At 45.0% G+C, this 16,461-nt stretch overlaps 2 protein-coding genes across 4 annotated transcripts in view; both read left to right on the top strand.

The window, feature by feature from the left end:
- Positions 1–972: 972 nt before the first annotated feature.
- The window catches only part of LOC147636551 (AP-4 complex subunit epsilon-like), a 48,645-nt gene continuing 33,156 nt past the window's right edge, over positions 973–16,461 (top strand). Inside the window, exons 1-5 of one of the 3 annotated variants that reach the window (XM_086799966.1) lie at positions 973–1,270; positions 1,384–2,178; positions 2,353–2,538; positions 2,675–2,890; positions 2,974–3,084. In XM_086799966.1, the coding sequence (XP_086656092.1) occupies positions 1,621–2,178; positions 2,353–2,538; positions 2,675–2,890; positions 2,974–3,084 (1,071 nt within the window). In that variant the 5' untranslated portion in view covers positions 973–1,270; positions 1,384–1,620. Of the gene's footprint in view, positions 2,179–2,352; positions 2,539–2,674; positions 2,891–2,973; positions 3,085–16,461 lie in introns of all 3 variants that reach the window. The other 2 variants (XM_086799965.1, XM_086799967.1) reach the window with 2 other exon arrangements.
- Positions 10,499–12,946, top strand: LOC147636552 (uncharacterized). The gene is made up of 5 exons (XM_086799922.1): positions 10,499–11,174; positions 11,304–11,383; positions 11,491–11,499; positions 11,597–11,743; positions 11,812–12,946. Exons 1-5 carry the CDS (start codon positions 10,499–10,501, stop codon positions 12,670–12,672), a joined length of 1,773 nt encoding a protein of 590 aa, XP_086656048.1. The 3' UTR covers positions 12,673–12,946.

Here is a 16,461-nt window from a genome sequence, read left to right as displayed (position 1 = left end):
CCAGTTGCCCACCATCGCAACGCTACATGCATGCGGGCATGAGCTCACGTAACACGACTGTAGTACTCTCGCATGCACTGTCACGTGAAAGAGTAAACGTTGACACCTACCTCGTTGCCACTCCCTTCTCGGTAAGCATCCACTTCACGTACCTTAGGATTTTTTTAAAAAATACCGACTGTTATTCTTATTAAGATACTTGTGGCAATCCTCTCTTGGGGCTGTGATGTGTACGTCTCCGTGGAGAGAGAGAGAGGGGCACCCCTCAGGACTAAGTGCCACGAGGTCTTAAAGACCCTTGTCAGATGATATCAATGGATGGCATTGATCAAAATCGCGATGCCTTTTTTTGGACTGTCGGATAAAGTAAACTAGGGCCAGTAAACTAGGGGTGAAAAACATAGAATATAATGGCTTGAAACCATATGGTTTTAGTGCTTGAAGGTATAGTGTAATGGTAAGATGTTTCCAATGGTAATTTGAGGTCTCGAGTTCAAAATCCTCATTTGCACATAACATTTTGCTTCAAAATTTTTTACGTCCCAAACCCAAATTCACCCTCATTCCATGATGTAAACTAGGAAGTAAACTATGCCCGCTTAGTAAACTAGAAAGTAAACTAGGATCGCTTAGTAAACTAAGAAGTAAACTATGCCTGTTTAGTAAACTAAGAAGTAAATTATGATCGCTTAGTAACCTAGTTTACTGGCTCTAGTTTACTGACCCTAGTTTACTTTATCCGACGGGCCCAAAAAGGCATCGCGGTTATTGATCAATGCCATCCATTGATATCATCTGACAAGGGTCTTTAAGACCCCGTGGCACTTAGTCCTGAGGAGAGGCACCCACTTCACGTACCTTAGGATTAAAAAAAAATATCAGGTGCTACTCTTATTGAGATACCTGTGGCAATCCTCTCTTGGGGCTGTGATGTGTATGGAGAGAGAGAGAGAGAGAGAGAGAGAGAGAGAGAGAATCACATCACATCAACCGCTCGGATGAAGCATATGACCACAGAATTCGAAGTTCAAAATTTAATTGATTTAGTTGAAGAGAGACGACGAGTGCTTGTCACGGAATTCTGACGGGCGTAGGAGGCTACTCGTTTCATTCTGCCTCAGGTGACACGTCGCTCGATGGCGTACGCCATCGCGCAAAAGCTTTATACTTCCTTCTTTTCGCCGAAGCACGATACTCTCGTGCTAATTGGAGGGACCTCTGCAAGGCTTTAAGGGCTGAATTAGTGTTACCAGAAGCACCGTCTGCACATGTATGATGCATTTGTGTGCTGTCTATGCGTTCATGTCATCTCTCCACCAATTGGAAGTGGGAGAAGGGGATTTGTTTGCTGTTTCAGCTCTGAGAATTGTTTCCTCTGCACAGATCGTACCAGAATAGGCTCAAATTAGGTTTTTGATTCTGCTTTCGGAGGATCGACCTCTCTGTTTACTACCTGCTTGTACAAGGAATCACATAAACAAGCTTCTGCAGGCTATCGTCCTGCAATCACATCACACATCTCAAGGTTTTTGTGTGATCCTTTGGACTCTTTTATTTCTTCACCACATTGGTGACTTATTCACACTGGAGCAGTTAAAGAATATTGGTAGGGAGCTCGGAATGGGCTCCCAAGGGTCATCAAAGGAGTTTCTTGAACTCGTTAAGGCGATCGGGGAGGCCAAATCAAAAGCAGAGGAGGAGAGGATAGTGACTGAGGAAATTGAGACCTTGAAGAAGAAAATAGCAAAGCCAGATGTGCCGCGTAAGAGGATGAAGGAATACATTATCCGTCTTGTCTATGTGGAGATGCTTGGTCACGATGCTTCTTTTGGATACATACAAGCTGTAAAGATGACTAATGATGACAATCTTCTATTGAAAAAAACAGGATACCTTGCAGTTACATTATTCCTTAACGAGGATCATGATCTGATCATCCTAATCGTCAATACCATACAGAAGGATCTGCAGTCAGATAACTATCTAGTTTGCTGCGCTGCCCTCACTGCAGTTTGCAGGCTTATCAATGAAGAGACCATTCCCGCAGTCCTGCCACAGGTGGTGCAACTGCTAGGGCATCAGAAAGAGCTTGTGCGGAAGAAGGCGGTCATGGCTTTGCATAGGTTTCATCAGAGATCTCCATTGACAGTCTCACATTTGGTGCCCAAGTTCAGAAAGGTGCTGTTTCTGCAAGTCAATCCCTTTTGTACAAGGTTGTGTCAAGAATTACATATATATTATGTGTTGAGGTAGTTGGTCATGGAGAGCCTGGTACTGGGCTGTGGTTTCAGTTTTTGTATTTCTTTACTTGGAAGCGTGCAACTCATGGCTTTGCATGGGTTATGATGACAGATTTTGTGTGATAATGATCCGAGTGTGATGAGTGCATCTTTATGTGCACTCTTCGACTTCATCTCAGGGGATGTGCATTTATATAAGAATCTTACATCTAGCTTTGTTAGCATCGTAAAGCAAGTGTTGGAACATAGGTTACCAAAACCATACAATTACCATAGTGCTCCAGCTCCTTTTATACAGGTATCCTTTTATATCTCTAATAGGAAATGCACTATGTCAAAAAATGCCAGTATCTGTCAGCTTCTGCTTTTGCAAGTCATGGACACCTAAGATCCAAATACTTCGAACATTTTTTTCATGGTGTTTCTGGTCGCAGATAAAATTGCTGAAAATTCTGGCTGTACTCGGTACAGGAGATAAGAAGGCAAGTGAGAGTATGTACAGTGTTCTGGGTGATGTCTTGAGGAAAGCAGAGCCCAGTAGCAATATAGGAAATGCATTAATCTATGAATGCATCTCCACAATCACATCCATTCATCCCAACACCAAGCTCTTGGAGTCTGCAGCTGAGCAGACATCCAGATTTCTGAAGGTATGTTGCGTTTTACAATCACAAAGAAATCATTTCTTTGGGCCATATCTGTGCTGATAATGTGTGGTGTCTGGCGATTGCAGAATGAAAGTCACAACTTGAAGTACATGGGCATTGATGCACTTGGTCGGATCATAAAGATCAATCCAGACTTTGCTGAGGAGCATCAACTAGCTGTGATTGACTGTCTAGAGGTACATGGAACAGGTCGTCGTAAGAAAACCTTAAATTTGCTATTGCTTGTGGACAAACGCTGGCAGCCTCTGGTCCATTCCCTTTTTTTTTCTCCAAGAAAGAGATCCTTCTATTAGTTAAAAAACAGCAGCCCGAGGGCTAAATGTACATGCTCAGAACCCTCATAAGAGGAAAAAAAAAACAAACTGGGGAGGGCCGTTCTTGGAGGGGAACTACCTCATACAAAGAGGAGGGGGGGGGGTGCAACGGTGGTGTGTAATGCCAAGTAATCTCGCTGGCCTAATTAGGGAGAAAGGGACCAGTGTGCCATGTGTGCAAGAAGATCTCTTGCCATCTATGCATGCGATTTGACCTGCCTTGAAGCTTCCCCCAATGAGCGCGGTGGGTATGAATGATGTCAATCCAAATGGAGCAGATGGACTCAGTTGGAGGGGTGAGAGTACCCTCCATGGCCTTGCGAGAATGGGCCCCCCATATATGGAATGTAGCCTTTCTGGTGATGATCTCCAATCTAAGACTAGTACGTGGAGACTGTCACTAGCCTGGACATTTCCCAGTATGAAAGGGGTCTTATGGACTCCAGGACGTCTAAATATTTGGAAAGTACAAGCTTTGGGAATGGGGGATTATCCTGGAATACAAAGGAGCACACTCCTAAAATTTAAGAGAGTTCCTATTCTTGGCTTGACTCCGATGAATTTTTGTTTACGTCATTACATTTGGAATTCAGCAAATAACAAGAGTTGCCAAAGTACCTATGACAGATGGGCTACCAGTAGGGATATTTTTAGAGATAAAGTTTATGGAAGGACCCATCTCTTAGATTGGGACATGTGGCAAGAAAGTGGATCAAAGTGAGACAAGTGGCCTCTAAGTTGTCACTTCAGCTCTTGCATCACCCTTCACTTGTCATCATAGCCTTCTCTTTCCATTTTCACTCATGGGAGGCCCAAATCTATAAATTGGAGCCCTCTCTCTTCATTTAGAGAGGCTCTCTTGCTGCATACTGTTGGAGAATGCATAGGCGGAAGCATAAACAAAACTAGAGAGAGAGTAGAGAGAGCTTGTGGACAAGATCACCTTTTATAATAGCTTGAAGCTTTACAATGGCAATAGCCAGCAAGAGAATGTTGAACTTGTGCAAGGAATGGATAGAAAAGTGCACAGTGGGGAGACTTCTTTTATAGTGTAGTGTGGCAGCTGGCTGGCGCCGCCGACTACTCATAGAGCTGGCTGACAGCTCCATGACTCCTAAAATAGAGGAAAAAAGACTAAAATACCCAATAAATGGGACAACCCCAAATACATACATTGAGATGCATAAATTCTAACATCCCCTCTGCAGCCCATAGTGTGCACGAGTCTGAAGAAGATAAGTTGATGGAGATGCAACCATGGACCCTCTAGCACCGCGAATACTGGAATCACCTCAGAGAGAGCACCCGCGAACCTGTTTCCTCGAAACAAAATGCCACCAGGAATAACAAGGAACTTTGCTTGGCTACGAATTCCCACACAAGTGTGCAGTGAACTCCAAGAATAGATGATGAGTTGCTGGATACACCGCACCCATAATCCTCAACACTGCACGGAAAACACATCATGTCCCAAAAGCCTCGAACAATGAACACGGAACAGATCCAGTTCATAATCTCTGCTACACATAACCATGTCCTGCCAGATGTCTAATGCTTGGAACTCCGAATCACGGTCCCCATGCACTAGTAAGTGGAGATGTAATCAGCCCCCTCTCCTGCCCACAAGCCTCCTCTGGCTGGAAGCACATGGGGGAGGACTGCATGTGTACTAGAGAAGTACACCATCTGGGTCCCCTTGAGCCGGAAGCGCCATGGGAGCCCTAGAAGTGGTACTAGAATCTGTATCACTATCGTTTGTCGTGTCTTTGCCCTTTCTCTGAGATGAAGCCTTGCCCTTGGTCTTGTTCTTCTTCTTGGACAGATGTCCTCTCTTCCCGCAAGAGAAGCAGCAACTCCGACCTTTCTTCTGAATGGAGGAAAGTGCCTGGTCAGAACTGTTGATTGACACCTTCAACTTACCCTGTGAAATGAGAATGGACGACTCCTTCAAGAGTAGGGAGCTAAGATCATCAAAATCCAACTGAGTGGATGTGACCTGGCACCTCAAAGATCGAGAAATCACATCATAGTCCGGGGGAATCTTGGTGAGGATAAGTGCAGCTAGCAGAGTAGAGGACAAACAGCACCCATAGCAGTAACTAGTCGTGGATAACCTTGGCGTTCATGAGAAACGATTGCATGGAACTGCCTTCAGGGAATAACAAACCGTAGAGCTGCCTTGCAAGGTCGCTTCTCTCATCGACGAATCTCGAGCAAAGAGATCCTCCAATTTAGACCATACATGATGAGCACTGGTGAGAGTTTGCATGGCCGGTGAGATCTCCTCTGTGATGGTCCGCACAAGCACTGAATGCGCCTTTGAATCCTGATTCTCCCAGTCTTGTAATTCCGCAACGAATTCATCCTCTTGATCTTGAGTCCACCTCCTAGAGTTCTGAGGATGCTCGGGCTTCCTCTCAGTGCCCTGAACAATATCCCACAAACCCTTGTGGATGAACCAGATCCGCATTTGAAGCTTCCAATGGGCATAGTTGGGTCCTTTCAACTTGTCATCCTTGTTCGTAAGGGGGGGAGCCATATCCACATCAACAGGTCTCAAAGACTCCTCTCAAGTGCTTTCCAACGAAGCGAGGCTCTAGAACCAAACAGCCCCCTCTCAAACGTGAGAGAGACAAAGGTCGGACAGCAGCAAAACAATCCAAGAAACTACCGGGAACCTCCTATTGGAAGGGTAAGGATTCGTGGAGGAAGAAGAAGATGTACAACCACTTGTCTGGCAACTCCATACGCAAGAAGCTCACCACAACTAATGCTGAAAACAGAAAACGCAGCCAATAACTCCAACACTTGCTTCTGAAGAGCAAAACACAGCTTGTAGGGCTGGCCAACAGCAGCAAGAGGGCTGGCTGGACCAAAAAACGCAGCAAGGCAGTAAAAGACAGCAACTGAATATGTTGATTTGCAGCCGAAGAAGCTATGGAAGCAAAACGCACAGCAGAATAGAAGACGGGGAGTAGTTTGCAGAAGGATCGAGCAGCCTGAACCTAAGCGAATGATACCATGTTGGAGAATGCATAGGTGGAAGCATAAACAAAACTAGAGAGAGAGTGGAGAGAGCTTGTGGACAAGATCACCTTTTATAATAGCTTGAAGCTTTACAATGGCAATAGCCAGCAAGAGAATGCTGAACTTGTGCAAGGAATGGATAGAAAAGTGACAGTGGGGAGACTCCTTTTATAGTGTAGTGTGCACTGTGGAAGCTGGCCGATTGCATTTAGAGTGGCCGCCAGCTCCACGACTCCTAAAATAGGAGAAAAAAGACTATAATAACCAATAAATGGGACAACCCCAAATACACTGAGATGCATAAATTCTAAAATACTAGCCTCACTTAGAGAGGCTCTCTTGCTGCATACTAGCCTCCACTATGATGGTTGCTTGCATTCTTGTCTACAACACTTTTTGGAGAGTTCCTACACTCCTTCACTCCCCTCAATAGAAGGTTTCTCTATTTCTATAGCCTCTTGATGGCTGTACCGGTTGATTTATGTACTATACCAGTTGCATCAAGTGATGTACCGGCTGATTTGAGGGTAGTACCAGCCCTTGTACTGGCTGTATCAGCCCTTGTACCAGTTGTACCAGCCTTTGTACTTGCTGTACCAGCCTTTGTACTTGCTGTACAAGCTGCACCAGCCCTTGTACCTACTGTACCAATCGTTGTACCTGCTGTACCAGTCGATGTACCGGCTGCCACTTGTTGTACTGGCTGAATGGGGGACTATACCTGCTGTTTCAGATTCTGTACCTATTGTACCAGCCCATGATTTTGTTGTACCAGCTGAATGGAAGGCTGTACTGATTGCACTAGCTCTATTGCATAAAGACCCGTGGTTTTTAGGAAAGAATTAGTATCCACACCAAAGTATAGGGATTATATTGTTGGCTTAGCATTTCAAATGCCTATGTACCGGCTGAATTGTTGCCTTGTGCTGTGCTATGTTATGGCATTTGTATTTGGATAATCTAGCATCTCCCATGGGGAGAGTAAGGCCCTCAAAGGGTGTACATGATATTTTGTCCTTGGGTAATAAAATACTCCGAGGGGTGAGGGGGGCGGGGGGGTCGGCCCATTCCGGCCTCTATGCGGTGTCAACTGGGCACATCTCTCTTTTATAGTTTTGTGGATTAAGTGGCATATGTTTAAGGCTGTGGCCAATTTCAGTGTTTAATTGCATTAATGGTCAAGTGTTTTGCGAAACCCCCAAGCCTTCCGGAAGTTTCATTGGTATCAAAGCATTGCCTCTTTCACACTCTTGTGTGAAGACGATCTTGTTGGGGTATAAACATTGACTATTAGTGTAGTTAAACACGGTTAGCCTATCCACTTATGGGAGCAATCATGCGTCAAAAGCATGAGCATAAGTCAACATGCTTATGGATTCGTGGATTTGTGGAATCTATCTTGGAAGCATTGAATCGGCTTTATTATGCATGCTGGGTATTCATGGATTATTTCATCGAGCTCAAGACAACTTGTATGGAGATACATCTAATGGGCTTTATGACGAATTGGCCAAGAAAAGCTAAGTATTCCTTTCTTTTTCTTGCAAGATTGTTATATGAGATTTTTGAATGCCTTACCCTTGTATCTTTGCAAGGAGAAAATGGTATGTTTTCTTGAGTGTGTTTCAGGAAAGCATTGATGAGCTTGATCTATATGGCTGCTATATGGTTTCTTATGATCGTCCACGGATGGGATATGATGCATTACTCTATGGAAGTGATTGTAATTTGAACTATGGACCATGTTCATGGATTATTTGGATGTATCTATGGAGATTTCTTTCTTGGACGAGATATGTATAGATATTGGGCTTTGCCAGCAATTTCTATGGACGAATCTGTCCGAGTTGATAGAGAAGAAATATTTGGATATCTCATGGATATGATGCTTTTATGGATTTTTCTATCTACATCGAAATGTTGATAAACTATAAGTCCACCTCTACTCCAAGGTGTGGCCAGCATGGAGCATGTGGTAGAGTTATGGTAATGGTTTGGTATGACAACTCATTTCCATTGACCATGTGAGTATGGGTCTATGGATTGCTGGCTTTACAAAAAGAGGCTGCAGCGACCTTGTCTCCAGTGACCTTGTGTCTTGCCTGCATCCAAAAAGAGGCTCTGGCATGGCATTTGTACTTCACTTGCCGCTCATGTATGAATCTGAGCTCGACAGCTAGTTGACTCTCAATCCACTGTGCAGCCGTTGTAGAGAACCAAGATCCGTGCGAATAATGTAATAGACTGCTAATCTCACCAAGGTCTACATCCAGGGCGCCTCGGCTGCTCCTGAGTGAAAATCTAGCTTCTTACAAATCCCCTCTATCCTACTGCAAATCTTAGGGTCCTGGATGAGGCTATTTGGAATCTGGGTACTCACATCTGTTCTACTTTGAGGGGTCATCTACTATTCTACTTTGAGAGGTCATCTAGGGAGAGAAGAATAACCGGTGCATGGTCGGAAAAAGTACTGTCAGCCAAATACCAATCATGCCACCACGACCACAATCCCACTCATCTACATAGAACCGATCTAATCTGGATAGGTTAGGGATGGTACTCCTTCTGTTAGATGTGGAGAAACACAAAGTGCCGGCCAAACTCTGGAAGATGCCCAAGGTCTTGTCCCCTGAGAGCCAAAATCAACTCCTCCCATTCCGAGTACTCTGTACCTGATACTGTAGGCATGCCACCTCCGAGTCTGTCATCGGCTGACTCTAGCATGTCAAAATCCCCACCTGTACACGAGAAATCTGTTTGTGAGATTGACGAATTGTACTCTAGAAGGTGGCTGTGCCTGTTGCAGCGTTCGGCACGTATACATTCAGGAAGCCCACACAATCTTGATGGTCACCCACTGAGCTCGTTCAGTAACAATGGTGCTTGGGTTGACCATTGTCGGAAAAAGCTGCTCATTGATGGGCAAACTCCACCCTGTGTCTTGGAGGGACCAAAAGAGTGGGACCAGAAGGTGTGACTCCTGCCTTGTAAGATCTTTCCGCATCGGTGGGTACATCCCTCTGAAAGATGGTGCTCCTGAATGAAGAGAATGTCAAGGGGTCCACCAACTGTTGCTCTATGAAGCCCCTCTCTAAGGACACCATGCCTTTGAAAGCACTGTGGGTTTCCCAAACCTCGAATGTTCCATGAGACAATCTGCATAACTAAGAGCGGTGGGAAGCAAAACTGTCGGAACTGCCCTCCACTTGAAGAGTCTTCGGTGTGGGTCTCGATGGAGAGTAATCATTGTCAGTCCTGGGGTGAAGCCGTGCCAGATGGGCACGTATCCTGGCCTCCATGTGGATCCGGTTTTTGTATAATCCATAATTTGCCTCACAATTCGAAGCTGTTGTAACCCACAATTTGAAGCTGTTGTAACCATAGTAGCAGGGGAACCCTGTTTCCCCCCATTGGGAACGGTGGAACGCGTTCCCCCATGGCCAGCATGAAGGGAACGATGGAAACGGGGGTCAGGAACGATGAGGTGGTGAAACGTACGTGGAACGCCAGGGAACGACCGTGGAACGCTGGTGGAACGTGAAATGGAACGTTGGGCTGCTGTTCCCCCACGTGGGAACGATGACGTGGATTTTTTTTAAAAAAAATAGAAGCCCGACGCCCGTACGGTTATCGCCTTTCGCCTGTCGCTTTTCGGAAGTTCACTGCCCGACGCCCGTACTGTAGTCGCCGACCTGCAGCCTGCCCGATGCCCGTCACCTACAGCCTGCCCGTCACCTGTGGGCCGTGGTCGTGTAGGCTGTACTACTGTCGCTTGCAGGCCCTGCCCGTAGTGTTCTGCCTGCCCGTACTGTTCTGTACCAGGCACTACAGTCGCCCCAGCCTCCAGAGTCCAGGCAGCCCTTGCCGTGTACATACTACAGTGCTGAGTGTACACACTAGTGACTACATTCTACTACAAGTCCACAACAGTAGTACACTCAAGTTCTCAACACTGTGCCTGGTACCAACCTGCAAGCAGCAACAGTGCAATCTGCCTGGGCCCTGTGCAACAGAGTGATCAAGACTCAAGTTCAACAGTTTACATCTTTAGAAGGCAAGGCAGCAAGCTTTTCTCTTTCTTCTCTCTCTCTTTCTTTGTTTGAACTTTTGGTGTTTTAAAAATTACCTATGTCACAATCTGGACTGCACAGTCTCTCCCCATTAAACAATAGACAAAAAAAGGACTCATTTCTCTGTAATGGTTAACTTTGAAAGTCTATTCAACTTTTTGCCCGAATTTGCAGAAATCATGGCTTACTCGGGTTCAAAGCGATCGGCTTCGAATGCTACTTGGTGGGACGAGGTTGAAAGGCTAGAAAGGTATTCATCTAAGGGAGGTGCAACACGATGGAAATGCAAGCAATGTAACAAAGAGAAGTCAGGAGGAGCAAACCGTGTGAGAGCACATCTATGCCATGTAAACAATGAAAAAGTACAAGTGAACAAATGCCCAGGGACAACACCTGAAATGCGTAGAGAGCTTTTGGCAAAGTACCCAAGTGAAGAGGAGAAAGCATGTGCACGAAAGAAACCGGCAATTGATGCATCTTACTTCAGTAGACATGGGGAAGATGTACACTTGGGAGATGGACAACAGTATGGAGGACTTGGGAGCTTTGCATTTTCCCAAGATTCGCAGTCTATGGGTGCAAGTTCCGGCAAGCAGCAAACCTTGGGAGCAGCTTGGGATCCTCGCAAGAAAGAGAGGGTAGATGCAGCTGTTGCAAGGTTCTTTTATCATGATCATGTAGCATTCAATGTTGCCAGGTCTCCATATTTCATTGAAATGGTCCAGGAGATTGCACGGTATGGCCCAACATACAAGCCTTCTTCGTATGAGACACTACGCACCACCTTGTTGCAAAAGGAGAAAGCTGCAATTGAATGTGCTTTAGAGTCTGTGCATGAAAGTTGGGCAAAGAAGGGTGTGTGACTTATTGCAGATGGTTGGAGTGACACTCGAAAAAGGTCCATTCATGGCATGGTTGCTTATTCTCGAGGAAGAATGCAATTCATTTCCTCACATGATGCTTCTGGGACTGGAAAAACTGCAGATCAGCTTGTGGAAGAGTGGGCCGAAGGTATTGAGAAAGTTGGACCAGAGAATGTTATTCAGTTCTTAGTTGATGGTGAGGCAACAAATAGAGCAGCTGGTCTTAAGCTTGAAGACAGGTATCCGCATATCACATTTAGTCCATGCTTTGCTCATTGTTTGAGCAACTTATTGAAGGATGTTGGCAGCTTGCCAAGGTTTGATCCACACATTCAAAAAGGCAAGGAGATAATAAGCTTCATTCAAAACCTTTAGTTTATTTTGAATGAATTCCGCAAGAGATTGCCCAAAAAGGATCTCTTGAAGTACTCAGAGACACGCTTTGGTTATAACTTTCTCATGATGAAGAGGTTATCCAAAGTGCAATTGCCTTTGAAGCAGTTGGTTGTATGTAATGAGTGGATGGGATGGGCTCTTTCTCGGTCAAGAGCCGGCATAGAGGTTGCAAGAACCATACAAGACTTCACATTTTGGGATGGGCTCTTTCTCGGTCAAGAGCCGGCATAGAGGTTGCAAGAACCATACAAGACTTCACATTTTGGGATGAAGTCAACACTATCAATGCTATGATGAAGCCGATCATGCGCTTGATGCGGATTGCAGATGGACGGGAGCCATGCATTGGCAAGGTTTATGAGGGGGCTGACCGAATGATCGAGAAAATAGGGGAAATGGGCTTGTCTGATGAGAAATATGCAGAGGTTCGAGAATTATGTGAAGCACGATGGAATGGTTATCATTCTCCTATGCATGCTGTTGCGTATGTCTTGGATCCCGAGTTCCAAGGATGTGGACAAGAGGCCGATGATGAGGTGATGGATGGTTGGGAGACGGTGCTTTCTAGGCAGGTTCGTGATGCAGATAAACGAAGGTTGGTGAAAGACCAACTTGGATTTTATCGCAGCAAGTTGGGAAGGTTTGGATCGGCTGATGCACAGAGAGATAGGTTTAAGATAGGGACTGCTTTATGGTGGGAGGATTATGGGGCTCGTACACCACAGCTTCAATCATTGGCAGTAAGGATCTTGTCTCAAGGTGCAAGCTCCTCTCCGATTGAGCAACTATGGAGTGTGTTCGGTCATGTTGCATCCAAGAAGAGGAACAAATTTGGGACAAAACAAGTCAATGACTTGATTTTTGTAAGTGCTAATTTGCGCTTGCTTGGTGATATGGCTTCTCCCAAACCAGAGAAGTTTATATTGCTTGATGAGGAGTCCTTGGATGATGAGGAGACACATGGACTTGCAGATCTTGGTCAGGATGGGATTGAAGATTTGGATGCTGCAGATGTTGGTCTTGATGATATGGCTTTCTTGGATAACATAGATGATAGTCTCCTTGATGGCATCACTGGCAGTAGCCATGCATGATATCTCCTTACTATTTGCATGTCACCTTGAGGCTTGGACTTTGGACTTGGATTGTTTATTTTATCTAGGCTGTGCCATGTGGGGCACATTTTGTGCTTTTTGTCACTTATGTCATGTATGATGTGGGCTAATTTATTTTGACTTGTGAGATCTATTCAGTGTTAGTATCTAGCCATGCAAATTGTGGTGCACTAGACTTTAGTGTGTCTCTGATTTGGTTATATAAATGAGCATTGTATGTTAAGATTTATCGTCATTTCTAGGAATTATCTAGGTCGTTCCCCCTCGTTCCTGTTCCCCCTTTTTCCCGTTCCCGTTCCCCTAGTGGTGCTTTCGTTCCGTTCCCGTTCCCGTTCCCGTTCCCGTTCCGTTGCTACTATGGTTGTAACCCACAATTGGGGTTTTTACCTAATTTGACTTTTTAACCCAAAATTGAAGACTCCTTCCCTACAGTTTTGAGAGTTATGGGCTAAATGCTGTAAGCAGTTGTTCCCATGGGATACATCGACATTATTCTTTTCTGAGGCATTCTTGCCGAGGGCTTCATCGACAGAATCAACAGAAGAGTAGGAGTGTGTGCACATGTGTGCAAGAACTGTGCGGGGAGCATCTCCCAAATTGGGAGATTTATCAAATATTTATGTTTTCATGTGAGTGTCATGGGTCCTCTGCCCAGGATGCCCCCTGAAAAAGATATGTAATAAATGTTTTATGTGTTTGTGTGCTTTTTTGTGTGCCTTCATCTATAAAAGGTTCCACAAGGTTCTCTGTTCGAGTGTGTGTCTGTGTGTGTTCACCTTGCAGGTTCCATCACTCCCCAGACCCAACATTGGTATCAGAGCTGCTCATTAGCTAGTCGCCGTGCTACATGTACACATCAGAGCTGCTCATTGGCTAGTAGCCTTGCAGCCCGTACACTGGTCGTGCGGCGCCAACACTCCTTGCCAAGAGCCGCCCTACTGCCCGGTGCTGATCTGTTGCCTGGCACTGCCCTACACTTGTTGCCTTGCGTAGCCTTGTAGCCATCGCCACCACCTGCTTGCAACCACCACTTGCTTCGTCCATTGCTCTAAAGCACCGCCTACGCCAAAGGAGTCGCCCAGGCGCTAATTGAAGAAGCCCCAAATCAATGTGTGATTTGGGCATTTCCACCTCCGTCGCCCTAGCAGTGCCCGTGCCCGCTCCGCCGGTTGAGCCGCTTGCTCCGCCCGGTGGCGCCACTATTGCATAGCCCGATTTTCAGAGTGAATTCTTTTTCACTATTTTTGCACATTTGTATTCTTGATCATTTTCCGACTCTCAAGCGGAAGAAATCCAGAATCAGAGCCCTTTTAGGCCATCAAAACCCTTCTGCAAATTTTCAGCTTTTCCCAAAACAGAGTTGAATTAAACCGTGGGTTGAATCTGGCATTCCTCGTGCTTTCTTTTCGTGCACTCGACATTGACACACGACATTCCGACAGCCATCACTGGGGTCTTTTTTGCTCATCAAGCCTCTATTCAGATAACTTTTCTATCCCTATACTGTCATTTCAATACACTTGCAGGTCCTTGTCATCAGTGAATCATTGGGCATCTCAGAAGGCTACCTTTTAGTGGACATTGAGGGTTTGCAGTCCATTGTGTAGTGACATTTGCTTGGGGAAGATTGTTAGTTTGATTTGAGTCATGGCTAATAATGATGTATTCAGGATGCTCTCTGCCGAGAACAAGCTTGACGAGACTAATTATTTCATGTGGGCATATATGATGAAGCATGTACTGGTTGCAAAGAATTTATGGGTATATGTATCTGGTGCTGAGTTAAGACCTGTTGGTCCTGCACTTAGAGCACGTCAGGGGGGTCCACTCTTGGAACTAGTGATCACCGCCTACACCTATCCCTTTTCACAGGAACAACTCAGATGGGATACTAAAGATGTGTAAGCTCATGAATTGGTTGCTCTCTCATGTAGACGACAAGTCATTTCTCATATCCGTTCATGTACTTCTGCAAAGGATGTATGGGATATACTTGCCTATTTGTATCAGATCCGCAATGAAGCTCATGTAGCTTATCTCCGAAAAAAGCTTGACACGGAGCATATGATTGAGGGTGATTCTATGAATGGATTTCTCACCCCTGTTAAGGATTTGCGAGGACAATTAATCAATATTGATGAGGTGATATTGATTCTATGGATGGATTTCTCACCCGTGTTAAGGATTTGCGAGAGCAGTTAATCAATATTGATGAGGTGATACCCTGACAGTTCACTTGTTTCTACGGTTCTCAATGGTTTGCCTGAATCTTATAAGGATTTGCTACTACTCTTCGGCTCTTGATGAAGAGAAATTCAGATTTGTACACATTTGATGATTTGGTAGCTCTCTTGCTACAGGGAAGAACAATCTTGGTCCAACCGGAATAGTATGATTGTCGCAGATCAAGCCTTTGCAGCCTCTTTTCGTGGCAAAGGAAAATATGGGACATCTTCTAGTGCTAAGCCTAAGGGCAAGGCACTTGCCCCCGTTGAGATCCTCCTGCGTCAAAAGAGGGTGGGAACAAAAAGAAACGGTGTAACTATTGCAAAAAACTTGGATATGTCATTGAAGAATGCAAAAAGCGTATTGCGAGTGAGCAAAAGAAAAAGCAGTAAGGTTTGGTTGCTGCCACATATGACACTAAGGGAGAGGCCAACTTGGCTCGTGATGGCTATGCATTGCTTGTCACATGTAGTGATCTGTCTATCCCTTCTTCTTGTATGTCAGTTTTTGATACTGATTGGTACTTTGATAGCGGTGCTACAAAGCACATCACTTCATGTAAGAAGTTGTTTGCCACTTTGCAGGATGCACCTAAAGGTGGTATAGTGATGTGTGCTAATAATGTATCGTATGCTATTAAAGGCAGAATGTAGATTTTTCTAGCATGCAGTGGTGACATTTTCACTTTACATGACACATTGTATGTACCTGGAATTTGTAAGAATCTCGTCTCTGTATCTGCTCTTGCTAAAACTGGGTTTAAAGTTCAGTTTTTAATCACTGTTGCTCAGTTCATGACCGTCGAGATGTAGCTTCTATTGTCATGTGCGGTACATTGTGCAATGGTTTGTACAAGGTGGAGTTTTACGTGACACTGAGTTTTACGTGACGCTGAGTTGTGGCATGCTCGCTTTGGTCACCTTTATTTCCCATCTCTTATGCAGTTGCAAAAGCATAACATGGTTCATGAGTTGCCTCGTTTACAACTCCCTGTTAAGCATGTATGTGAGGGTTGTTTACTTGGGAAGATGCACTGACATTCTTTTCCCAAAGATGGCACTGTGTGAGCTATTCGACCATTGAGCTTGTACATAGTGATGTGTGTGGCCCCATGCGGGTCAATCTCTTGGGGGACATCTATATTTTGTCACCTTCATTGATGACTACACTCGGTTCACTTGGGTGTATGGCTTGAAAGTCAAATCCGTTGTGTTTGCATCCTTCCATGCTTTTTTACCCTTGGATGAAAATGCTTGTGGCCATAAGCTTGTTGCTTTGCGTACAGATTGAGGGGGGGAATATTTATCCATTGAGTTCATAGCTCTTATGCAGTCTCGTGGCATATCTCATCAATGTACTATACCTTAATACTCCTCAGCAAAACGGTGTTGCTGAGAGACGTAATCATACTCTTATTTATGTAAATGGCCGGGTGTATGCGTGAAAAGGATTTACCAAGTAGATTTTGGCTTGAGGTGGTCATGTGTCCCAACTATGTGCTGAAACGTTGTCCCATTAAAGCCTTGAAATCTATGATAGCTT

The sequence above is a fragment of the Cibotium barometz genome, chromosome 7 (assembly GCF_041138505.1).
Source record: "Cibotium barometz isolate CiBa-2024 chromosome 7, ASM4113850v1, whole genome shotgun sequence".
NCBI lineage: Eukaryota > Viridiplantae > Streptophyta > Polypodiopsida > Cyatheales > Cibotiaceae > Cibotium > Cibotium barometz.
The sequence above is the reverse complement of the archived record's forward strand: the minus strand, read 5'-3'. Positions and strand labels throughout refer to the sequence as shown.

What these genes read in the sequence shown, in the direction of transcription:
- LOC147636552 (XM_086799922.1), top strand. Translation starts at nt 10,499, where the DNA reads ATGGCTTACTCGGGTTCAAAGCGATCGGCTTCGAATGCTACTTGGTGG. An exon ending in TGAAAGTTGGGCAAAGAAGG is followed by an intron (nt 11,175 to 11,303) that starts GTGTGTGACTTA and finishes GAAAAACTGCAG; the next exon opens with ATCAGCTTGTGGAAGAGTGG. An exon ending in GGTCAAGAGCCGGCATAGAG is followed by an intron (nt 11,744 to 11,811) that starts GTTGCAAGAACC and finishes GCCGGCATAGAG; the next exon opens with GTTGCAAGAACCATACAAGA.